Genomic DNA, 25,385 nt, shown 5'->3' with positions numbered 1-25,385 from the left:
GCCGAGCCCGGGACCCCAAGGTGGGCTGGGCTTTTCCCTTGCAAGCTCCACCCCCTGGCGGAGGTTGAGGGAGGGGCGGACCTTGGACGGGGAAAAAGAAGGGTGGGGGGGCTCAACAGCAGCAGCAGGAACCGCCACCTCGGTCAAGGGAAGCGGCGTTGACTCGGGAGCCCCTCGGACGAGGACTTGGTGAGCGGCCGGGGCTCCTTGCTGGCTGTCGGGGGTGGGTGGGTGGGGAGCTGTGGAGGAAAGAGGGAGGGGAAGGGGACAGGAAGGGGGCGCTCCTTTGCTGGGAAGTAGGGCTCGGGATCCTTTGGGGGGAGGTGGATGTCCAGGCAAACTTTTATAGATTTAACAGAGTTGGAAGGGACTTTAGAGGTCATCTAGTCCAAACCCTCCCCCCCTCGCCCAAGCAGGAGACCCTACACCATTTCGGACCAATGGCAGTCCAGTCTCTTGCAAGAACAAAGGGGAGTGGGGGGGAGGTAAAGGGCAAGGGGGAGGGGACAAACTTGCGAGAGGAAGGGGAGGGGGATAAACGGGGGAGAGGGGCAAGTTTGCCAAAGGGGAAAGCGGGGTGGGGGGAAGGGGAGGGGGCGAGAAGACCAACCCACCGCAGGGCTCCCAAGTTGGTCGGACACCAAGCGTGGCGGGGCGCGGAGATCATGGAGGGCGAAGTGGTGGTGATGGAGGGGGGGGGGGTTGAAATTCCTCGTGGGGGGGGGAAATAGAATACAATGGAAGGGAAGGGAAGGAAATGAGAGCTGGAAGGTACCTTGGAGGTCTTCTACTCCAGCCCCCTGCTACAATAAACGGAACGCATAATTAATGTTGCGTGTAATAAACAACCAGCTAGAATCACATATGCACAAAATGGGAGAAACGAAAGTAGCCCTAACAGAGGAGAAGGTAAAGAAAGAAAGAAAGAAAGAAAGAAAGAAAGAAAGAAAGATAGATAGATAGATAGATAGATAGATAGATAGATAGATAGATAGATGTAGATGTAGCTGTAGCTGTAGCTGTAGATGTAGATGTAGATGTAGATGTAGATGTAGATGTAGATGTAGATATATTAGAATGTGCCGAATTGGACAGGTTAACCATGGAACTTAAAGAGGAAACTGAATACTGCTTAACTTTGGATGGGTTGTACAAATGGTTAAATAACAGGGATTAGCAACTTAATAACAAAAGAAGATTAACAAAATAGAAAGAAATACAGGTATATAGATATACAGAAGAATATATACTGTAAACAGTTTCGCTATCGGACTGTAGGTGAATATAGAGTAAAACGTCTAGAGTGATAAGTTGTAACGAGTGTGAAAAAAACAAGAGTTATAATTCTGATATGAAATATGAAAACAATAGTTATAATTATGACGTACAGTACTATGTATTTAAAAGAGACTGTACTGTATGACTGTGAGAAAAATGGTTATAACCAGGGTGCATAATACGATGTATATTTTAAAAAGACTCGATATAGCCAAATTGGAAATGTGATGTATAATAAAGGAAAATGTACGAGAGAGAGAGAGAGAGAGAGAGAGAGAGAGAGAGAGAGAGAGAGAGAGAGAGAGAGAAGAAGAAGAAGAAGAAGAAGAAGAAGAAGAAGAAGAAGAAAAGAAGAAGAAGAAGAGGAGGAGGAGGAGGAGGAGGAGGAGGAGGAGGAGGAGGAGGAGGAGGAGGAAGGAAGGAAGGAAGGAAGGAAGGAAATTTCTCGGGGGCTTTTGGGAGCTTCCCCCAGCCCTTGGCACAGAGGGGCTCTGTACACCCACTGGTTTTGTCCCCCACCACCCAAGTTCCCTTTTTGGGGGATGGGACCGGGCTAGCCAGGCTTCCTCTCCGCCGCCCCTCCAGGAAGAGAGGGGAAAAGGTGGGTTGGGGGGCAGTCTTGAGGTGGAGACCCCAACTGGCCTTGGGGGCCCCACCCAGATGCTTTGCAAGAGAGAGCACCGCCTAGAAATAAGGGGGTTGTGTGTGTGTGTGTGCTCCAAGGTTTATTCCTTTGCAGATGTCTAGCACAGGGGTCTCCAGCCTTGGCCACTTTAAGACTTGTGGACTTGAGCTCCCAGAATTCCCCAGCCAGCTTTGCCCAGAGTTCCTTAGCCAGCTTTGTATTGAGCTTTGCTGGCTGGGAATTCTGGGAGTTCAAGTCCACAAGTCTTAAAGTGGCCAAGATTGGAGAGCCCTGTGCTAGCAAGTCTCTTGGGCAGCCCTGAGGTCTGGCCACAACAACAGCCCTGCAAGGTAGGTGTGTGTGTGTGTGTGTGTGTGTGTGTAAAATATACATTAAGGTAGATTTGAAGCTGCTCTTCCCAGGACAGCAGGTGCCTTTCCTGCTATCCCAGACCGGCTAATAATAATTATCCATCATTACAGGTAGTCCTCCACTTATATTCCTTTAGTGACTATTCAAAGTTACAACGCAGCTGAAAAAAAAGTGACCCGTGACCTTCCCCCACACACACACACATTTAACGCCTGTGCCAGCAATCCCCATGGTTTCAAGTCCAAGCCATGTTTATTTACAGAGACCAAGTTAAAAAAACATTCCGGGGAATATCCAGTTGAACATTCTAGAATAAAATAAGAAGCAACAAATGGGATCTATATGAACATCACACTTTGAATTATAAAATTAGAAGAACAAGAGTTGGAAGGGACCCAGAGGTCTTCTAGTCCAACCCCCTACACCACTTTAGACAAATGGTTATCCAACAGTCTTTTTCAAAAACTTCCAGTGTTGGAGCATTCACAACTTTTGGCATCCAGTCTGGAAATTTGGCATGCTGAGCAACCAGTTCACCTTTATGATGGCTGCAGAATCCCAGGGGTCACTTAACCATGTTACTAGTTGAACAATTGCCGTGATTCACTTTCTTGATGGTGGCAAGAAAGGTTGTAAAACTCACTTAGCAACAGAAATGTTGGGCTCACTTATCACAAATCAAGGACTGCCTATATTATCCTCATATGTAATCCTTATTATTATTAATAATAATCATATTAATTTTTTAGGCAGCAGTTACCATTATTTTAGGCAGCAGGTGCAAATCTCTAGACAAAGGACTTGATTCCCCCAAATGTTGGAAGTCCAATAAAGAAATTTCTGATTTTTTTGCCAGTATGTAAGACAGAGCATTTAGTTTTGAGATTTGAAGTTGCCATTTGTTTGACCATTCTGATACACAGTCAAGGTCTTTTTGAAGGGTAGCAGTATTGTCTGTGGTGTTGAATAGCTTTACATCATCAGGGAAGAGAACGCAGTTGCTCTTAATGTGATCACAGAGGTCATTTATGCAGAGTATGAAGAGAGTTGGTCCTAGAACACTGCCTTGGGGGACACCACTGTGGACAGGTACAGAATTTGATAGGATGCTCCCAATTTTGACCATTTGTTGTCTGTTTGACAGGAATGTTTCTATCCAGTTATGCAGGTGTCAAGAGATACCATATTTTAGCTTTAGTAGTAGTTTGTTGTGTACCACTAAATCAAAGGCTTTACAGAAGTCTATGTAGATTGCATCTATTGCTTTTCCCTGATCGAGTTGTGTAGTCCATATGTTTTTGCAGTGTAAGAGTTGCAGATTACAGGATAGTTTTTTTCTGAAACCAAATTGTTTATTAGAGAGTTGTTTGTTTGTCTCTAAGTGGGGGATAATGGATTGGTTAATAATTGATTCCAGGTGACGCAGCAAAAGAGATTGGTCTGTAATTTTCAACTAGGCTGGGGTCCCCCTTTTTGAAGATGGGGATGACCGTGGCTTGTGACCATAGGTTAGGCAAGGAGCTGGTCCTGAAAGATTTTTCAAAGATTATGCTTAGAGGTTCGGCTATGGCAGTGGATAGCTTTTTTAAGAAGTAGGCATATATTCCGTCCGGTCCAATAGATAGAGATGGTTTTAGATTGCGTAGTGCTTTTTCAACATTGTCTTCTATAAAATCGATATGTATTAGATCATTGTAGTTTCCTGTGGTTTGGCTAGGAAATCCTGGGCATGATCCACTGCTGTTTAATATTGAGCCAAAGAATGTGTTAAAAATGTTGGCTTTAATGGTGTCGTTGTTGCAGTCTTTACCATTAGGTCCTATCAGGGGTGGGATGGACCTTGAATCTTTTAGTTTGTTTTTTACAAAATTGTAAAAAGCGCGGGTGGAATTGGTGCGTAGAAGGTTTTCTTCTTGTTTAATGTGATAATTGGTGCATTCAGTCTTTATCTGGTGGCATAAATTTTTGTATCGGCTTTTGAAGGTGGCAACTTGACCAGATTTGTTTTTCCGCCAGAGTGATCTCTTTTTGGATTGAAGTTTCCTTATTGTTATGGGTAATCTGTTTTTTTTTTGTTTGTTTTTTTGGGAGTTGTTGTTGGTACATATAGTTTGATTACTCTTTTGACTTCAAGTAAAAATATGTTGTAAAGATCTTCAACAGTGAATAGAGATCACCAATCAAGGGATAAGAGATCATTGTCTATAAGATCATAGTTGCCTTTTTTGAAGTTATATTTGGGGATTACGTCATTGTGATGATTTTTGTGTGGGAGTATGTTGAGACAAAAGTCAATCATATTGTGGTCACTGTTGGAAAAGGGTTCTTTAGTTTGTATTCCATAAATTAAATTCAAACTATTGCAGAAGATGAGATCGAGGCAGTTGTTAAGTCTAGCATTGTTGGTTACTAGTTGTTCCAGTCCCAGATTTGTTACTGCATTGTAGAAGGTTGCATGTGTGGGTTCAGTTGTACATTTGTTTAGGGTCCAGTTAATATGAGGTAGATGGAAGTCACCAAGAAAAATAAAAGCGTGTGGGCAGGATGTTGCCCATGTTAGTAGTGAATTTAGCTTGTTTACATGTTCGATGTCCTTATCAGGTGCTCTGCAACATAGTTAGAATCGAAATGTGATATTTAAGGATAGTTCACAGATGATGGTCTCAGGAAGAGCAAGCTCCTGGGTAACTTGGATGTTTTTTAGATGTAAGGACTTTTTATAGAAGATAGCAACACCACCTCCTCTACGGATTTCACGATCTGATCGGTAAACATGACAGTCTCTTACTGTGGTAATGGAATCAGGGAGAGATGCGTTGAGCCATGTTTCACAGACAAATATGATGTCGAATTTAGCCATATTTAGTAAGAGGAGAAATTCAGGTATTTTATTCACAAGGCTTCTTGCATTGAGTAGCTTGCATTTAAAGCCAGCAGTAGTTGGAATTGAGGTAGTTAGGGGCGGGTGTGCCTAGTCTTGGGTGTAGGGAAGTTGGCTTTTCAGCTGGCAGACAGGTTGCTTTTTAAGGGGCAGGGGTTCCCCCCCCCCTCTTTTCTTGTCTGGCTGTCTGGTCTGGTTGCATGCATGGGGGGAGGGGGTGGTGGAACGGGACTGGGGGCACCGGGGGTGTGTGTGTCTTCTGGATTGCAGCTGAGAGATGGAGGGGGTGGAGTTGCAATGGCTGCGTGGAGGAATAATGCAGGATCTTGGCTTGGCTTCTCTGTGGGAAGAACAGGACGAGGCCCGCCTTTCCTTCCCTCGCCAACTTTCTTCCTCCCCAGAAGTTTATTATCTGGGGCTTGGTGCTATTTTGGTGCATCGGAATTTTAACTTTTCCCTGCCTGGAATGGCACAGCTTAGAGAGGGCTGTAAAGCACTGGGAAGTGGTATGTATATAAGTCTAAATGCTATTGCTATTACTATTCCATTCCATTGCATTGGATTCCATATTTTCCATTCTATTCTATTCCATTCTATTCTTTTCCATTGCATTCCATATTTTCTATTCCTATTCTATTCTATTCTATTCTATTCCATTCCATTCCATTCCACCCCCTATTCCCTATTGTAATTATACTTTTGTAAAATTTGATTCAATTCTTTATTCCATTCTCTATTTTTCCCTATCTACATCGATATGATAATCAAAACTTGTTGGGTGGAGAGTAGAGCAGGGGGTCTGCCATCAGTCTAACGTCCACTTCCACTGGGGCTCTGGAGACATGAAAGCAGACATGGGAATCCTGCTTGCTACTCTTTAAAGCAGCCATTTCTTTTCCAGCGGGAAAAGAGGTAGCTACTTTAAACCGCCATGGATGGACCTTTGCCTGAATGATTTTGCCTTATGCTTGGAAACCTCCGTGGCTTCCCCAATTTCTGCAACAACCTTGAGTCCAGGACTAACTTAGTCAAGTTTGCAAGAAGTTTGCAGACTGGAGGGGGAGGTATGAGGGAGAAGAGAGAGCTTGCCAGAGATTTGCTGTAGAGTAGTTTTTTTTAAAAAAAAAGTAGTTAATATATAACTGTAATTCTTTCTTTCCTAGCAAGGATGTAAGGATAGTTAGCAAAGTCCATTTATTTCTTACTCCTTTTGAATTGTCACTTTTTTCAGCGCCATTGTAACTTTGAATGGTCACTAAATGAACGATTGCAAGTCGAGGATTACCTATATGGAGAATTTACATTATAGCTGTAAAGATATATAGTTGAACTTATACTATACTGCAGTATAACTAGCTGGGGAATTCTGGGAGTTGAAGTCCATACATCTTAAAGTTGGCAAGTTGGAGAAATACTGGTATACAGTTTATTTGCATTTTACAAGGTATGTAATATAGTGCAGGATATTGCACATATATCAAGCTCTAGCTTGTTGAATGAAGCAAGGAAATCCGGGAGAAAGAGTTGGAGCTCTTTCTCGTAACAGTTTTTACAAACCGTAAAAAGGAAGAGAGGAAGAGTAAACCTTTGGTCTCGCTGACGAACCCAAATTGAATCTTGCAACATTATCCTGGGAGACTTATATTTCCCTTCCTTTGTGAGTTTTTGTGTTCTTATTACTGTCATTAGTAAACTGTTTGCACCGGTTTTCAGCATATAACTTTCAAAATTAACTTTTTAAAAATCCATAATTAAATTTCTAAGATCAAATTCTTTATGCAGCTCAGCAAAGCCGACTAAATAAAACGGACTAAGCAACACCTGCAAAGTGAAGCTACAAAACAGAACACACAAATTAAAATAAGGCATACAAGATTAACGTATACGCGTACACCCACACGAACACACATCGTATCATACTTGCACGGACTTTGCGATCGTTAATGTAAGAGCTTTGCAAGCTGCAAAACACCATTTGCAGCCAAGCAATAATGACAGGCAGTGAAACCAGATTGACAGCTACTGAGAGTTTGCTCAAAAGAAGCTGTTTTAAGAAAATTTACTTAAGAGATTGAATCTTTTGTTGAGCGTTTAATGCAGTTGGCCACTGAGAAGGCCCAGTCGCCAGTTGGAAATAGCAGTGTTCAGGTCTGTCTACTCCTGGCTGATCTTAGGCTTACAAAATATGTGACCTAGAAGGGAGCTTACAAATCATCTAGTCTAACCCGCTGCTCTCTGCCAGAAGTCTTTCTTGGGAGGGGGGCCAACTAACCCCTGTTTGATATTCTCCAGAAAACAGAGTCATCCCTGGTGCTCCTGACTCATTGTTCAACGCTTTAAAGCTCTTTTTTATCCTTTTTATTTGTTTGATTGTTCAACTTTCTCTTCTAACAGGAGGCTCAAGATGTATTTGACATGAGCTGAGTATCATTAAATATGTCTTAATTGTCAGGTTCTTTGATTCGCTGCTGATGAATCATTGATGCCGTCTTTCTCCCGAAAGGCAGAGAGCAGAGCCAGGGTTGTTTTGATGGAAAGAGGACCAAAACTTAGATTTTGGGAACCGTATTGTAGGTTATGGGAATTGCATTTTCTTGCAAGTAGAAAGCAAGCCTCTCAGGACAGCTCTGCCTTCCTGGGAAATGATGGAAGAAACTGTGAATGGGAGTTCTCTCACTTTACCCTCTCTGGAGAGCTACAGTGTTCTGACCTAGGCTTCCCCAGAAACCAACTCTTCATCCCAATAAAACCCCTTTTATTTGGTTTAAAGTGAATTCCTGTTTAGCAAAATCGCGGCCAACAGACCTTTATCAGGCTTGGAGAGCTGCCCAGCCAATATCTTCCAAATGTCACTCTGTAGCAGACAATACTTGGCAAGAAGACAGGAATAGATCTCCACCCTAATGAAACGAACTAATAGTCTCCTGCAAACACCACTCCCCTTTCACCCCTCTTTTATTCCGTATGGGAGGAGCCATTCACTGTCCAACTGTGGCTTTACTCCCAAGTCGACCCTTGTTCCTTAGCTGTTCCCTTTGTCTGACAGTTCTGTGCATGCGCACATTGGGAACAGGCTCCAGCTATTCTTCTGCCCCACTGATCTCCCAACTCGGGAGGCAGCTGATAACTATCAGACGGCCTTGGCCCCATCTCTGCCTCTGATGCAGAGCCCTTGTTAGAGCCTCCCCAGACTCCAGGACTGGCCCATGTTCCTCCCCAACTTCCTCACTGTCCGAGTCTGCCGACAGCTCTGGTGGGCCATAACATACAGTTGCCCAGTCTTGCCTGAAATCAGATTGTTCAGGCCTGGCCTGCCAGAACCAGACAGTTGGGAAATGACTGGGAAATCGAAAAGAGGGATAGTGAGGTTAAGAAACACAAAACTCGAGCCTTGTCATCTCTGCTGTGACCTGCACGGTGACATTTCCTTCTTTCTTGAACGGCCCCCTCAAAATTGAAATTGAAGGGTGGAGCTTGGAGATGAGAAGATCGGAGTATTAAATTAGGACCTGCCCAATAGGCCAGGCTGCCCCATGCTTCCGGTGGCATTCAGCGATACAAAGAACTGGATTACCTTATCCCAACATGGAAGAAGGATGTGGGCTTGTTTATGAAGCTTATATACTTTCCCAAAACTGGGACAACTTACAAAGCTGTCCCTCGGTTTAATTCTCACAACATGGAACATAATATTCTAGGGCTGGAAGGGACCTTAGAGGTCTTCTAGTCCAACCCCCTGGATTAAGACATCATACCATCTTGGTCAATTGGTTGTCCAGGCTATTTTTGAAAGCTTGCTTGCTTTTTCAGGAGGCAACTGGACTTTCTTTAGCTTAAAAGTCTCTAGAGATTCTCAGCCATCCCCAGGTCATGCTTGTCCCAAAGGCGGTACAGGCTTTTAGCTGTACAATTTGGGATGAACACCCTTGGAATGGTGTGCGAGGATTAATGGATTTCCAGAGGGAAAAATGGCGGATTATGGGAACCAGGAGCACCACTCAGGCGACCCTGAGGACACAGATAAACCTCCAAGTGGCCTCAACGACCCTCTTAAAGGATGCAAATGACCAGTTGCCTGGAATAGAATAGAAATCCTTCCATGCCTCACCATCCAGACAGATCTGAAGAAGCTTCTTGGATAAGAAGCGAAACATCTTCAAAAGAAAAAATAAGGAAGTCTAGTTGCCTCCTGAAAAAGCCCCTTTGGGACATCCATGACCTGGAAGACGGACAATCTCTACAGACTTTTAGCTATGCAATTTGGGATGAACACCCTTGGAATGGTGTGGGAGGAGGAATGGATTTCCAGAGGAAAAATTGCAAACTACAGGAACCAGGAGCATTGACCCCTAGGATACAGATAAACCTCCAAGTGGCCTCAACGACCCTCTCAAAGGATGCAAACGACCAGCTGTCTGCAAGGAATATAAATCCTTCCATTCCTCACTGTCCTGTCAGAGCTGAAGAAGCTTCTTGGATGAGAAGTGAAATGTCTTCAAAAGAAAAAGCAAGAAAGTCCAGTTGCCTCCTGAAAAAGCACTTTGGGGACAACCAGGACCTGGATGAGGGAGAATCTCTCCAGACTTCCTTGCTTGATGACCCTCCCAGTTGAGGGAGATGTGAACTGGGCCCCCACATGTCTAATTCAGTACTTCAACTGCTCTAGGAATGCGTATTTAATGTGTACTTATCATCTGTGTATCTGTTCCCCCTTCTGGCTGGAGAATTCTGGGAATTGAAGTCCACACATCTTAAAGTAGCCAACGTTGAGAAACATATAATGGTCCCAATGTTGGCAGCTTTAAGATGCGTGGACTTCAACTGATATAAACTTTATCTTACCTATATCATTTGTATCTGTCTATAGCTAATCTAAGAGATGCGGTGGTTCAGTGGCTAAGATGCTGAGCTTGTCGATCAGAGAGGTCAGCAGTTCGGCGGTTCGAATCCCTAGTGCCGCGTGACAGAGTGAGCTCCTGTTACTTGTCCCAGCTTCTGCCAACCTAGCAGTTTGAGAGCACATAAAAAATGCAAGTAGAAAAATAGGGACCCCTTTGGTGGGAAGAAGGGAACAGCGTTCTGTGCGACTTCAGCATTTAGTCCTGCCGGCCACATGACCACGGAGTTGTCTTCGGACAGCGCTGGCTCTTCGGCTTTGTAATGGAGATGAGCAACGCTCCCTAGAGCCAGAAATAACTGGCACATCTATGCGAGGGAAACCTTTACCTTATATCTAATCTACACCTATCATCTCTATATCTCTGTATCCATATCTATATTTCTCTTTTCCCTGTGTTGTAGATATTAAAAGTGCTGGACTGGAACAAAAAGCAAAACCACGGTTTGTTGAACAAGCTACCGATTGCACATCACACTTAAGCCATAAACCAGGATTTATAAGCCACATATCAACCCTTCACCCCAAACACTGCAAAACACTCATATCACTAGTGTAAACTTGGCAATGCAGATCTCGCTCCAACATGTTTGTTTTTCGTTACTGAAAAGAAGAGGGAAAAATGGAAAGCCAACAAATGAGAAGGCGACTCTTTCAGGCTGTGGTTTAATAAGCCATCATTATGCCATGACTTTAACTGATGGCTGAAGCTGTTGTAATAGCCTTGTTTTCTCCTCTTTTTCCGGAGAGAGGTTGATGCCAGCATTTGTAGGCTGCTATTTCAGTTCATCAGATAAATAAAGGGGGCGGTGGAATCATTTAACAACGGAATTGTATCCCTTCGTGTAATTGATGCCTCCTGCGGCTCTGCCGCCGCCAGATTCTTATTGGTTTAAATAAAATGCTTGAACTTTATGGAAAGATCAACATTTTTGTTCAGAGGTGCCCATGTTTTGTCCTGACTCAAACTCTGGATTTTTTTGTTTTTAATAGAGATCGTGAGCAGTGTCAGCAAGCAGAATAACCTGCTTAAAATCATTTGTTCCGTTTAGTTGGTTGTCGTTATTTTTCAAAGTGTAACTAAAACACTTAGGGATTGAAGGGCTCACCCACAATTTAAACAACTTGTTTATTTAAAGGCCTATTGTTTTTCTTCCTGGCAGAAAACAATTATAACAATTCCTTTCCCAACAATTATAAACCAGCACAATTAAGGAGGTAGAATCAAATTGCTCCCCTTTTGATTTTTTAAACGTGCGATTAAGCTTTTCGCTCTTACGGTTAGGCAGTATGTCGGGGGTGTGTGTGTGAAAACACAAGAAAATGTTGGGTGAAAATTCTTCAAAGTAAAGAGAAAATAATAATTTCTTTCTTTCCTATATTTTTCTGTACTCATTTGTGTTGGAAAAATTCCTCATCTCTTCATTCCCCCAACTTCATGCAGGGTAAAATCTGGAGTTCTGTTGTCATTTTTGTGACTCAGCCTGTTTTCTTTTGGGGGGGTGTGTGTGTGGAGTTCAAGAAGCTAAATTCCGGTGTCAGTTTCTCTGCAATTTCCTTTTCCACTGCCGAGGGATAGATTGCAACATAAATTTGAGCCTGGAAGGAGCGGAAGATGGCGGTGCCTGTCAGTATTTCCATGACAAAACTCTGCTCTTTGGTTGCGCAGAAACCGATGGTTTGCCAAAAATCCCAGGAGGATTTGCAAGGCACACCTGCCTTCCCCTGCCTTGCTGCTGAACCGTCTTCTGGGAAGATTTGAAACCAGGGGCCCCTCAAACTTGGCAACTTTAAGACTTGTGGAAGTCCACAAGTCTTAAAGCTGCCAAGGTTGGAGACCCCTGGACTAGATGACCTAAAGATCCCTTGCAACTCTGTTAATCTGTTTTTCTCATCTTTCTTTTGGGTGATTTGGAAAATAGTTTGACTCGTCTTTTTGGGAGCCCCTTAGATATTGGAACACTGTTATCATGTCTCCCCTGGTCCTTTTCCCCCCCGACCAGACTAGACAGACCCACCTCCTGCAACCATCCTTCATATGTTTTAGCCTCCAACCCACCAATCATCTTTGCTGCTCTTCTCTGCACTCTTCCCAGAGTCTCAAGAATGAATGGGTGCTCCATCACTTGAGGCTTTCAAGAAGAGAGTGGACAACCCTTTTTCTGGGATTGTGTAAGGAACTTCCTGCCTTGAGTAGGGGGTAGCAGTAGAAGACCTCCAAGGACCTCCCAGAGCTATGATTCTCGTGCTCATCTTGGCTTAAGAGGTTCAATAAAATCTAGAATCGGAGAGAAGCCCTCTGCTTAAAACGGGTGCACATATCATTTTAGACCTGTGCACATCTCTTCAACCAATTCTGCTTGGATGTGTTTTTCCCCCATTAAATAAACACGTGAAAAGTTTCCTGTTTTAATAGGCCGCTTTCCCCCCCAGGTACAGCCTCTGCTACAGACCCAGTATTATTGTCTGTTTGTTTCCTGGCACGCCTCTTCCTCCCGTGGTGTGATATGTCAAGCTCATTTACTCACCGCAAGGTTTATAAGAGCGGTTGGGTGCAGATTTGCCTACCAGCCAGGCTGCTTCCTGAATCTTAAATCAGGCTGGCTCTTTTCCGTTCTCCTCTTTAGGCTCCTGCTAGCACTGATAGAAAGACTGAAATCCGTCTCCCTGCAAGTAGAAAGCTAGCCGAGCAAGGAGAAGAAACAGGAGGGGTTATTTTTCCCTGTAAGTGTTTTACTTGCGAGCGCCGTATGTGTGTAATCGGTCAGTTTCAGAGGTGGGATTCAGCCGGTTTGGACCAGTTCTGGAGAACCGGTAGTGGAAATTTTGAGTAGTTCGGAGAACCGGCCAATCCCACCTCTGACTGGCCCCGCCAACCCCATCTCTTCTCTGCCTCCCATTGAGTCCCAGATGATCGGTTGGGTCTTCTTTGATTGTCCTGCCCAGGAGAACAGAGCTGGGAAGCAGTTAGTGGGGTGGGGAGGGAAGGGGGATTTTGCAGTATCCTTCCTCTGCCACGCCCACAAAGCCACGCCACGCCACGCCCACAGAACGGGTAGTATAAAATTTCTGAATCCCGCCAATGGCTGTTTGCAATGTGTTTTTCAGGCAAACAAATTGTTTGCCTAAAACACACATTGTGCAGCTTATGTTCCAAAATAAAACAGCATCCACCTTCAGTTTGAGATGAAACCGTCTGTTGTGACAGTTCGTTCAGCTGTTTCAAGAGATCCGGCAGCGGAAATTGTACTGAAAGGAGATGGGGTGGAAACTTGGCAGGCAATGCAGACATAGGGGTTATTTTTTTTTCCTTTTATTCTTCAATAAAGCCCTCTCTTATCGTGCAGGCTGCCATTTGCTACACCTGCAAAGTCAGGGGTCCCAGAAAGCTTGAGATCCTATCCTAAAGAGGGCCAATACAGGTAGTCCTCGACTTGTCAGGGCTCCGACCTCATGACCTGCATCTCTCAGAGTTGAAAACAACAACAACACAAGATTTATTGGGAGTGGACATGCCGGCACTACCTGGGTGCGGCCGACTCTGAGACACATCATTCATTTCCCCCTTGATCCTGGGCTTCCCCCACCCCACCCCCTGGATGCATATTCTCCAATGGGACACTTCCATAGCCAAGAGTCATCAATCATGCACTCCAGTAATAATCTTGCGTGCCAGAAGCTTCGGCTGCCTAGCCACTATCTATGGAAGCATTTAAGGAATGCACTACTTCCCCAACTCTCTTTCTGCTGTCCACTCTAAAAGACCAGAGAAATATTTTTGAGTTGACACAACTTACAACAGTTCATTTAGTGACCATTCAAAGCAGACCATTCAAAGCATAGCTGGCTGGAGAATTCTGGGAGTTGAAGTCCACAAGTCTTAAAGTTGCCAAGTTTGGGGACCCCTGATTCAAAGTTCCGACGGCACTGGAAAAAAAGTGACTTCTGACTGTTTCTCACACTTACAACCGTTGCAGCATCCCCAAGGTCACCTGATCAAAATTCAGATGCTGGACAACTGACTCAGACTTACGACGGTTGCAATGTACGGGAGGGGAGGTCATGTGATCCCTTTTTTCCACCTTCTGAGAAGCAAAGTCTATGGGGAAGCCAGATTCATTTAATAACCGTGTTATTAACTTAACAACTGCAGTGATTCACTTAACAACAGTGGCAAGAAAGGCCATAAAACGGAGCAGAAGTCACTTAACAAATGTCTCCTTTAGCAACATACATTTTGGGCTCTATTGTGATTGTAAGTTGAGCACTAGAGAGTGGACTGGAGGCTGAAACATATAAAGAACAGTTACAGGAACTGGGCCTGGCTAGTCTAATGAAGAGAAGGACCAGGGGAGGCAGGATAGCAATCTTTCAATATTTGAGGGGCTGCCACAGAGAGGAGGAGGAAGGGGGTCGAGCTGTTTTCTAAGGCCAGAGAAAGAATAATGGATGGAAACTTAACAAGGAGAGATTCAACCTGGAAATGAGGAGAAACTTTCTGACAGTGAGAACAATCACAGGAGCTGCCTTCGGAAGCTGTGGGAGCTTCATCACTGGAGGCTTTCAAAAAGAGACTGGATTGCCATTTGTCAGAAATGGTGTAGGGTCTGCATGGGGGGGTGGACTAGATGACCTACAAGGACCCTTCCAACTCTGCTAATCTGTTAAATCTCTTAAACTACCAGTATTTTCCCTCCTGAAAATAAAATGGAAAATTCCCGCATTGCCAGCTGTCTCTCCTCCCTTTCTTCTTTTGACTTACTGAGATGCCATGGAAAACATTACCTCAATGATGGGTTTCTGTATACATAATGGGGAGAATGGAGAGGGCGGAACACTTTTCCTTTGTGTGGATTTGACACGTTCTGATTGTCTTGACTCATGTTCAGTTTTACACAGGTTTCCCCCCCTCCTAAGAATCCTGGTTAGAATCTTACCTCTGTAGTATGTTGCTTTTTGAAGGAATGACTTCCATAGCAACTACAGGGAGTCCTCAACGTAGGGCCACAATTGAGCCCAAATCTTTCGTTGCTAAGCAAGACAGTTGTTGAGTTTTGCCCCAGTGTGTGACTGGTTAAGTGACTCTGGCAACTCCCAGAATTCTCCAGCCAGCATGGAGGACTTAACTTTTCTTGCCATTAAAATTCGTTTTGTAATATAAAACAATAAACACTAACATGCCTGGCTGAGGAATTCTAGGTGTTGGAAGTCCACAAGTCTTAAAAGTTGCCAAGTTTGGAGACCTCTGGATTAAACCATCCATGTTGTTGGCCGGGGAATTCTGGGAATTGAAGTTCACACATCTGTCAATCATCCCAACTTGGTCAGTTAGGAAAAAAAAAGGCTCACAGTCTCATTTTAAGCCAAAAGTACACTTTACTAAAGCCAAGTGGCTGCAAAAGAAGCAAAGCCGGATCTGAGTTTTTCGCACCCAAAGGGTAACTTTTCTCTTGTTCCCATCTTGCCCACCTAACAAATTATTTGGGTAACATTCCTGGTCTTCCATGGACTGAAATTTCAAAATGTGACCTTGGATCGACCGGTGGCTCTCGTGGAAAAGTCTGGTGCTTAGTTTTGATTCTTCTCATGCTAACTCTCCCCTTATCCCACCCCACCAATCTCTCCCCTCCCCATTGAGGATCAGGCACTTCACAGTGCTTTTAGAGCCCTCTCTAAGCGCTTTACAGGGTCAGCCTCTTGCCCCCCCAAACAATCTGGGTCCTCATTTGACCCACCTCGGAAGGATGGAAGGCTGAGCCATCCTTGAACCAGTCAAGATCAAACTGCTGGCAGTCGGTAGAGTTAGCCTGCAATACTGCATTCTAACCACTGTGCATCATGGATGGATGGATGGATGGAGGATCCCCATCCCACTAACCTGCTTTCCAGCTCTGTTCTCCTGGGCAGGGCAACCAAAGGAGACCCAGCCGATCAGCTGGGACTCGATGGGAGGCAGAGAAGAGACGGGGTTGGCGGGGCCAGTCAGAGGTGGGATTGGCCGGTTCTCCAAAACCATTCAAAATTTCCGCTGCTGGGTTCTGGAGACCACCACTGCCCTAACGTGTTTTCTTCTTTCTTTTTTAGCTTCTCACCAGCCGTGTCCAAAATGTCTTCAGAGTCAACTTCAGCCCACCAACGGTCTCCACCTCCCAGGGCTCTCCGTCTGCCCGAAGGCCGCCGGACCAGAGACCGTTCTCCTTCCCCTATGAGAGGTTATCTGATCCCGAGCCCACTTCCGACTCGCAGGAACCGCACGTTTTCAGCGTGAGTATGGAGCCGAGGAGGTGAGACCCTGGTTGGGGAGGAAGGAGAAGGCATCTAGGAGCCCTTTCCCATTGTGAAATAGTGCAGTTGGTCAGAATTTGGGGCTCCAACTCGATCCGGAGGGCTGCACAAGAATAAATAAAAATAAAATCCAGACAGCGGTGAGGAAAAAAGAAATATATATTTCAAAAAGCAGTTTGCCTTTAGGGGCAGCTGTAGAGGAGTGGGGTACAGCGGCAGGCTTTTAAGTATGTATTCTTGTGACCATGCAGTTCCTCTGGGGAGACCTGATTTAATGAACTCTTACTTGTGCGTGCAGACCTTCTCCTTTGATATGTGGATTAGGCAATGGTGGGATTCTACCAGTTTCCCTAGTGGTTCGGTGATTGCGCACTTCGCACAGCTTCCCAAACACCAGCTGAGGCTCCGCCCACGTTCCTCCCCAACCTCCTCATTGTCCTGGCAGCTGGCAGGCCACAACCTCTGTATTATTTATACAACATCTTGCCAAAAATATTGAAATACACCCCCCCCCCCAATTTTTAAAGAGAAACGTATTATCCTGAATTCCCGACTGCTTGGAATTTAACATGTTTGCAATAAAGATGGTTTTTTTTTTCATGAACTAATAATAGCAAAAGAATAATCTTTAAGAGATGGAAAAATGCTACAATTCCAAATATAAAGGATTGATTTTTCAGAGATGGGTGATTTTGCCATTTTGGGGAACTTTATATGTTTGGTTAATAAAAAAAAAGTCACATGATCTCTCCATTTGGAAAAAGATTCATGAACAAGCTTGGTTAATGTTGAAAGATTAATTTTTCTTTTTAAAGACTTACAAAATCGGGTGAATTTGGGAAGTAATTGTAATTACAGTTTCAAACTTTGCTTTATGCATTTTCTTGTGTAATGATAAGTTGTCTACTATATTATTTTAGGTATTTGAAAATGAATTAATAAAACCTAGTTTTGGGCGGGAGGGGCAATGCTTTTTCAACCGGTGGGGGGGGGCGTCTATTTTGTGTCTAGCAGATGCCCTTGTGGGTGGGGCATTTGGGATATGACATCACAAAATGGGTGTGGTTAAAATCGGTAGAGAGTTTGAAAGGTCAGTGGAGAACAGATAGGATGGGGTGTGACCAACAGTTGGCTTTGATGCCCACCGAGCTCCATGTTCTTCCTGAAACGTTTCAAAGGTAGACCACAAATTCTGGTCCACCTAACTCAATGCTCTTGAAGAGAAGGAATCCGAAGGCAACGGCTGGCTGGAGAATTCTGGGAGTTTTGAAGTCCACATGTCCACAGTTGGCCAAGGTAGAAAAACAAAGATGTTTTGCACCATTTGGATTGGTCCAAACGAAAGCCTCACCTTATGACCAACCTATACCGTAGTTGTGATTCATTTGCTAGTGCTCCAAAAGGGATTTGCACCCACCAGTAACTATGACATCAGCCCAAGTGAGAAGCACACATGACTCAGCCACCGGTGGTGGTGTCACAATTGCATCCAGGCCAGAAGCTCAAAAGTTGTGCAAGGGTGGGAGGTGGTGAGCAGGAAGGAAGGAGAAAGGAAATGGGAGCCAAGCTGTTCCCAGCTTCTTCCACTCCTGGTTGGTAGGAAGGGTGGGCAACCACCCTGGCATCTCCATGGCATCGGAACCACTTCGGTCCAGCAAGTCAAGGTGAGAGAGAACCTCAGAACTCTCAGCAAGGGGCAGCCACAAGTATGAGCAAGAATTCGTAACTCAGAGTTTTCCCCTGGTTCCCCCCCCTTAATCAGTGGAACAACTTGCCACTAGAAGTTGTGGGTGCTTCATCACTGGAGGTTTTTAAGAAGACTTTGGACAGACTGTTGTCTGAAACGGCATGAGGTCTTCTGCTTCAGCTGGGGGTTGGACTAGAAGACCTCCAGGATGCCCATTCAGCTCTATTCCTGAATTGGAATTTTTGAGTTCCTAAGAAATTTTTTCAGTTCCTAAGAGTCCCTTCCAGCTCTGTTAATTCTGAATGATGAGTCAACAGTTGCCTTCCAAATTCTGATTCATTTTTTTCAAGCTGCTTTGAGTTAGGACAGGTGGACCAGAATTTCTGTTCTGGCCCACCTGTCCACCATGTTCTTCCTGAAATGTCTCAAACATGGACCAGAAAATTCTGGTCCACATTTGAGACATTTCAGGAAGAATATGAAACTCCGGGGGCCTCAAAGCCAGATGTTAAATGAACAACGATTTACTGGACAATTGATTCTGGGTTTCCCCCCTGTTTTTTGATCTTAATGTCTAGCCTTACATTTAATTTAATATATATATATTTTAAAGATTGCAATAACGTTTGCAGGCCTTTCTTCACATTTCTGTACTGTGTTCATGCTTAAGTTTTATTTATTTACTTACTTATTAAGCAATTTTATAGAACCGTCCCAACTCCTGGGCAGCAACTCTGGGTACTGTACAACATTAAAACCCACTGTTAAAAGTCCACAATTTAAAACCGGCCACACCTCTTTACTTCTGGTTTCCATTAAAAACCACCCCAGAGCAGACAAACTTAACAAACATGGTGTTCAGTTAATGACCGCTATAAAGAAGGTTGCAAAATGACCAACAGGACTGGTGACTGTAACTGCCATTCTCAATGTATAGTCGTAAGTTGAGAATGTATGAATTGGTTTTGTGATAGAACACATCCTTGCTCTTCTATAATTGCCATCCATGCAAACCCCCTTATAAAAGTCCATGTTTCTGCCTTAAAAACCCCAAATCTTTTTTCAGTCTAACCTTATCTGGAACAAGCTTCTTGTATCGTTCAGTATACGAAATCTGACTTCTGACCCGTTTTGTCTGCTATAACGTCCTAACTGTGAACGACAACTTCAACTTCAACCACAATAACACACGGGCAAACAATAGATACAGACTCAAAGTAAACCACTCCAAACTCGATTGCAGAAAATACAACTTCAGCAACAGAGTGGTCGATGCCTGGAACTCACTCCCTGACTCAGTTGTTACATCCTCAAACCCCAAAAACTTTAACCTTAAACTGTGACCCTCACTCCATTCCTAAGAGGTCTGTAAGGGGGCGTGCATAAGCGCATCGGCGTGTCTATCGTCCCCGTCCTACTGTTCCCATTTATTTGTAGTTGTTTATTTTGTATATAGTTATACCTGTTTATACTTATATGTTTATATGCTATGTTCATACTTATACTTGTTTTCTCATACATGCTCGAAAAACTAAATAAAATAAAATAAATTCCATCCTTGGCTAAATCCTGCAGAACTCCATCTCTCTCTCTCTCTCTCTCTCTCTCTCTCTCTGTCTCTGTCTCTGTCTCTGTCTCTGTCTCTGTCTCTCCCTCCCTCCCTCCCTCTATTTATTTCATTTGCCTATGGGCCATATCAACGTACAGGTGCAAACAGATATTATCATATCCTTCTAATCATTGACTCCATTCCTGTCTCTCTTTTAATCTTCCTGTCTCTCTTTTAATCTTCCTGTCTCTCTTTTAATCTTCCTGTCTCTCTTTTAATCTTCATGGTTTCTGAGATCCAGCAGGCCTTCTCCGTTTTCAAGCCCAAGGATGAGATGCTCGGCTTTTAAAAACAATTCCTCAGATATTTAGGAAGGCAGCTTCTGCCCTTGCAAAACCCACTGAATGGGAATGGCTTTTATGATGTAAAACTAAAGCTAAATTTTGCAGAGCAGAAGCCTTAAATGTGGTAGGAAAAGCCTTGCCAGCTTAGAACAAAACGAGGGTGTTAGAACCGCCTTTAAACAGAATGTGGTCTCCCCAACCCAAACGGATCGCTGTTTTCCGAGGTTCTGAACAAGTTCATCTTTTTTTTCCGTAGGACAACACGAGCCGCTGAAGGGCCCACCTACAGTGGGGTGTGTAAATGTTTCTGCCGATCCAAGGGCCACGGCTTTATCACGCCTGGTGATGGAGGCCCAGAGATCTTCGTCCATATTTCTGAGTAAGCAAACCTTCTTTTGGAAACAGGGCGCTAGTCCTCTTGCTTTCTGGTAGTTGCAGAATTCAAAAGACAAGTAGCCTTCAACTTTAGAGGTAAAGAGTCCTGCGGATTTTACTCAGTTGTTGCCAACTACAGGGAACAGTCAGGGGTGGGATTCTACCGGTTCGGACTGGTTCTACAGAACCGGTTGTTATGGGTCTGCACAGTTCGGAGAACTGGCAAATCGGGCCCCTGGCTGGCCCCGCCCCTCTCCGCCCACCCTTCCCCTCCCAGTCAGTCCTTATCGCGCATCCCCGACATCGCTGACTGCGTTCTCCCCCGCCCAGTCACTCCTTAAGGTATTTCTTTTTTTCCCTCCCGACGATCAGCTGTTCCAATGATCAGCTGTGCCGGGATCCCCCTCGCTGTCTTAGCGCTTCGCCCAGGAGGCTTCCCTGAGGCCCAGGAGGCCAAAAAACGGGGGGAGGGGGTGTTGCAGAAGAAGAAGAAGAAGAAGGAGGAGGAGGAGGAGGAGGAGGAGGAGGAGGAGGAGGAGGAGGAGGAGGAGGAGGAGGAGAAGGAGAAGAAGAAGAAGCCATGTCCACCCAGTCACATGGCCACGCCTACAGAACCGGTTGTTAAAAATTTTGAATCCCCTGGGAACGGTGCTTATTTCCACTTCAAGGCCCTTGTGCCACGGCTGTCCAGAGACATTTCCATGGTCAGATGTGAAGCAGGAGCAACGACGAAAACTCTGCCCGTTTCGTGGCGCTCGGGATTTGAACTCGGGCTGCCAGCTTTCTCTAACCCTAACTTTTCAACTTAGATCCATTTCTTTTAAAAAAAAAAAGCTTATAAAATTGGGTATGACTTGTTTAATGACCGCATCACTTAACGATGGAAGTTTGGGTCCCAAATGTGGTCGTACCTTTGAGGACTATCTGTAGGGAAACATAGTTGGAAATGAGCAATGATACCTGAGGAGAGAGTACCTGGTGGGCTTCAAATTCAGTATATGTTCATTTCATTGACAGTTTCTGAGCTGGTTGGGTACAATCAGGGTTCGGTCATCCCTTGAGACTTTCAAGAAGAGACCGGACTGCCATTTGTCAGAAATGGTGTAGGGTCTCCTGCTTGGGTGGAGGGGTTGGACTGGATGACCTACAAGGTGACCTTCCGACTCTGTTAATCTGTTAATTGCATTGCAGAGGTCAGCACAAAGGTCAGCGCAAAGGGAAAGCGAGGAAGTGGGTGGAAAACAAACTGCCCTTCTCTAACTCTATCATTTGCCCCGCAGAAGGGATGCAACAGGTAGTTTGGGTTGTTCCTTCTGCAAAACAAGGAGAAAAGATGGAAGGGAAGACAAAGAGGCATTTCAAGATAATAAGCAGGTTGAGAGCAGATTCTCGGTAGGAAAAAAAAGAAAGAAAGCCTGGTGCTTTGTAATTTAGATCAAAAGTAGGAGGGAGTCAAAGATAAATAAATTCACACACATGGTAGGTAAGGACACGTGGGTAGAAATGTATTCCCTCTTCCGGTGTTAGTACAGTGCGCTCAGCCACTGAAAATAATGTCGAGGGCCCATCCGAGGAGGTTGGTCTTTACAAGGGAGTCTGAGCCCCCAGCAGAACGTGCAGTCAGCAAGTGACGGACACCAAGGTAGACGGTTTTAAAAGTGGTCAAGAAATGGCTAGGAGGAAGGCTTGGCGGCTGTTCCCTATTAGCACGCAGGGTTTTTTTTAAGTGCCAGTCTTGGAAAGTATGTTTTGCGAAGAGTACCCAGACCATGACTTCTTTTGGCTCCAGAGACAATGAACACTCCAGGAAATACAGGGATTGTATTGAAGCAAACCACTGAAGCGCATAACGTAGCAACTCTGTGTGCCAAGCAAGAGGATACCCAGATGCCAAGGAACTCTTTAATAATGAAGGAGAAATGCCCCGTGGACACTTCCCACAACACCTAATGTTCCTTGTAGAAGCTCCCTCTTATAACGACCACCCCACAATTTTTAAAAATCGAAACCTGGTTACCAGGACTTCGTCGTGGTCTAAGGTCCAATCGACAGGCTTCAAGATCTGATCTTGCCTGGCTGGTGCATTTCTGGAGAGGGAATCAAAAATCGGAGACTTTCTCTGTGAGAAAAGCTTTGAAGCTACGTGAAGATGCCCTCCTTTCTCTAAAGCAGGGGTCTCCAACCGTGGCAACTTTAAGATGTGTGGACTTCAACTCCCAGAATTCCTCAGCCAGCTTTGCTTAAAGTTGCCACGGTTGGAGACCCCTGCTCTAAAGGATGGAGGGAATCTGTTCTCTTTTGTTCAGCAAGCAAAAGTGAAAAACCTGAGCTCTAAACTTCCAGACTTTTTCATTGTTTGAAGGGGAAATCAAAATATGTCACTATGCTCCTTGAAATAACAATAGTCTTCCACATTGCTAATATGAGGCAGCAGTGAAAAAAAATATAACCATATCTCTATCAATGTTTGTGAGGTTTCTGAATGACCCTGGTTGATCATTTCAAGGCAAAGAATTGGGATGGAAGAGGAATAAGCTATTTTGGATCCTCCAGAAGTTGGAATCATCCACACTTCTTTGGCATTGGCTATGCTGGCTGGGCTTGTTGGGAAAATCCAAAACTTCTGTAGAGCAGTTAGAGTCACGGCCTTAATCCAGCTTCAAAGCTCTTTTCATATTCTGGTGTTCATGTTGGCGCAGAAGATTGATCTTGGTTTTCTGGTACATCGCGTGGATTAGATGATGGATGAGAAGAAGCTAAGCCTGATGGAGGTGTCCCAAAGGTGCTTTTCGAAGAGGCAACTGGACTTTCTTTGTTTTTGCTTGAAGATGTTTCACTTCTCATCTAAGAAGCAGCTTCATTCAGAAGCTGAAGAAGCTTCTTGGATGAGAAGCGAAACTTCTTCAAGAAAAAAACAAAGTCTAGTTGCCAGTTGAAAAAGCACCTCTGGGACAGCCATGACCTGGATGACTGAGAACATAGACTAATAATGGCTTGTTCAAAAACAAACAAACCATAGCTTAGTTCTTCTCTTCAGTTCAGGTGGAGTTATCCGCCATTCATTCAGAAGCTGAAGAAGCTTCTTGGATGCGAAGAAGCAAAACGTCTTCAAGGAAAAACAAAGGAAGTCCGGTTGCCTCTTGAAAAACCACCTTTGGGACTGAGAATCTCCACAGACCTGATGGAAGTGGTGGGTTGGGAAAGCCGATTCCCTTCCATTAACGTAGTTGTGGTCTTCTTTCTTTCTCTTGCAGTATCGAAGGAGAGTATGTTCCGGTAGCTGGTGATGAGGTCACCTACAAGGTGTGCACCATTCCGCCGAAGAATGAGAAACTTCAAGCTGTAGAGGTCAACATCACTCACCTAGCTCCGGGCACAAAACATGAGACGTGGTCGGGACACGTGATTAACTCCTAGACGGAGTTCTGCAGCCATGTTGACTGAAGAGGACTATTGGATCGTGTTCAACAGCCCGATGAGTTTTCTGCAGATTGTGTAATGGAAAACAGGGTTCCAAAGGTGGCCAGATTAAAAAAAAAACCCTTTTTTTTTACAAAAAAAAAAGAAAGAAAAATAGCACCATGATTTTCAAAGTATACAAATTTAATAAGTGGAAAAATCGTAGTTTTCGGGCTGGCAGGAAAGCAGAAGTTTAGATCTTGCTTTACAATTTGAATGTTGTTTTTTTTATTATTCATTGATACTCAAAAGATCTTAGAAAGATCTCATCGGAAGCGGAGAAATTGGAACGAAAGATGGCATCCTCTGGGTGGCCCTTCCTCAATCTGATACCTTTCAGACCTTGAACTTCACGCTCAGAAGGCTAGGCTGGCTGTGCAGCATGGTGTTTGAAGTCCCAACTCATCTGAATAGATCAGATTGAAGAAGGCAGAAGCAGCTGGTTAGTCAAAGAGGTGTTCCGCTTTGGTGGGTAGTGTTAAGGGGCAAATCATTTAGGATAATGTTTCTTTGCTTTATAGCAGAAAATTACTGATTTTGCTGGTTATTATTATTGTTTGTTTTCTTTTTTAGATTATGGAAAGAAACCAAGGGTAATAGCTTGAGGAAATACCTACAGAGGATTTGTGTTCCTATCATTTGATATTCTTCTTCAACATTTTAGAGCAGTTAAAAGGGCAAAAAATGCAGCCTTTTCACATAGAAACTTTTTTTCACATAGTGTTTTGGTTGAATATTTGTGTGTTGGTTGCTTTTATTTTAATTTTTCTCAAAAAATATACACATCAGATTTTTTGGCAGTGGCTTGCTGCATGTCCCTCCCTCCCTCTCTCTCTCTCTCTCTCTCTCTCTCTCTCTCTCTCTCTCTCTCTCTCTCACACACACACACACACACACACACACACACACACACACACCTCTACCTGATTCAAACTTTGAAATCATTGTCGTCTTCTTCTCTAGCTGACAATCTCTGCTATTACAGCTGTTGTGGGCATGCACATATTTAAAGGTTTGAGGTTTGCAGTTTGCAGTTCATCTTCGTTTCAAAAATGCTTTTGCTATTTGTCCAGCAGAAAAAAAAACGTCCTGAACAGTATTTAACTTTTAAGAGGGAGTGGTGGAGGGAAATGAGATATTTGGCATGAGTTCCCTTTGTGGGAGGGAGTTGTGTGGAAGTATTAACAGTCACTGACAAATGACAGATAAAATATTGCAAATAAAATACTTGAGGCTTGAGGAAACCTGGAACTGTCTGTGCTGTTTCTTAAACGAAACACGTCCCATTCTGTGCTGTGTTGCAAAATTGTCTCTTTAATTTTCTCCGGAGGGTGACTGGGAGGGGTGTGAGATACAGGTAATCCTTGACTTACAACTGTTTGTTTAGTAGTAGTAGTAGTAGTAGTAGTAGTAGTAGTAGTAGTAGTAGTAGTATTTTATTGTCATTGCACCTCGTGCAATGAAATTAAAGGCCATCTTCAGTGTACATCATAACTATAAAAACATACAGTATGCCACACATGCTGTACCTGTGCACTTGATTTTTCTTGCCTCAATGTAGAACCTTATTCTTTGCACCATTGAGTTTCATTTTGTTAGATTCACTTAACAACTGGGAAGAAAGGTTGTAAAT

The 25,385-nt window shown here is 44.1% G+C and overlaps 1 protein-coding gene across 4 annotated transcripts; it reads left to right on the top strand.

Annotated features, from left to right (window-relative positions):
- Nucleotides 1-41: 41 nt before the first annotated feature.
- Nucleotides 42-25,003, top strand: CARHSP1 (calcium regulated heat stable protein 1). Of its 4 annotated transcripts, XM_087912626.1 has the most exons (5): nucleotides 75-189; nucleotides 12,681-12,777; nucleotides 16,138-16,317; nucleotides 20,175-20,297; nucleotides 23,548-25,003. In XM_087912626.1, exons 3-5 carry the CDS (start codon nucleotides 16,160-16,162, stop codon nucleotides 23,708-23,710), a joined length of 444 nt encoding a protein of 147 aa, XP_087768752.1. In that variant the 5' UTR covers nucleotides 75-189; nucleotides 12,681-12,777; nucleotides 16,138-16,159; the 3' UTR covers nucleotides 23,711-25,003. The 4 variants fall into 4 exon arrangements, with proteins under 4 accessions (XP_026559882.1, XP_087768752.1, XP_087768755.1 ...); XM_026704097.2 differs by lacking the exon at nucleotides 12,681-12,777 and having other exon boundaries at nucleotides 42-189; XM_087912629.1 differs by lacking the exon at nucleotides 12,681-12,777 and having other exon boundaries at nucleotides 81-189; nucleotides 16,149-16,317.
- The last annotated feature ends 382 nt before the right edge of the window (nucleotides 25,004-25,385 follow it).

Source organism: Pseudonaja textilis, chromosome 14, assembly GCF_049901715.1.
Source record: "Pseudonaja textilis isolate UNSWEBS1 chromosome 14, rPseTex1.2, whole genome shotgun sequence".
Lineage (NCBI taxonomy): Eukaryota > Metazoa > Chordata > Lepidosauria > Squamata > Elapidae > Pseudonaja > Pseudonaja textilis.
Note: the sequence above shows the minus strand (reverse complement) of the source record. Positions and strands in the feature narration are given on the sequence as shown.

Excerpts from the sequence above, each read along its gene's own strand:
- CARHSP1 (XM_026704097.2), top strand. The coding sequence starts at position 16,160 with ATGTCTTCAGAGTCAACTTCAGCCCACCAACGGTCTCCACCTCCCAGG. Across the intron at positions 16,318-20,174 it reads AGGAACCGCACGTTTTCAGC|GACAACACGAGCCGCTGAAG; the intron begins GTGAGTATGGAG and ends TTTTTTCCGTAG. Across the intron at positions 20,298-23,547 it reads ATCTTCGTCCATATTTCTGA|TATCGAAGGAGAGTATGTTC; the intron begins GTAAGCAAACCT and ends TTTCTCTTGCAG.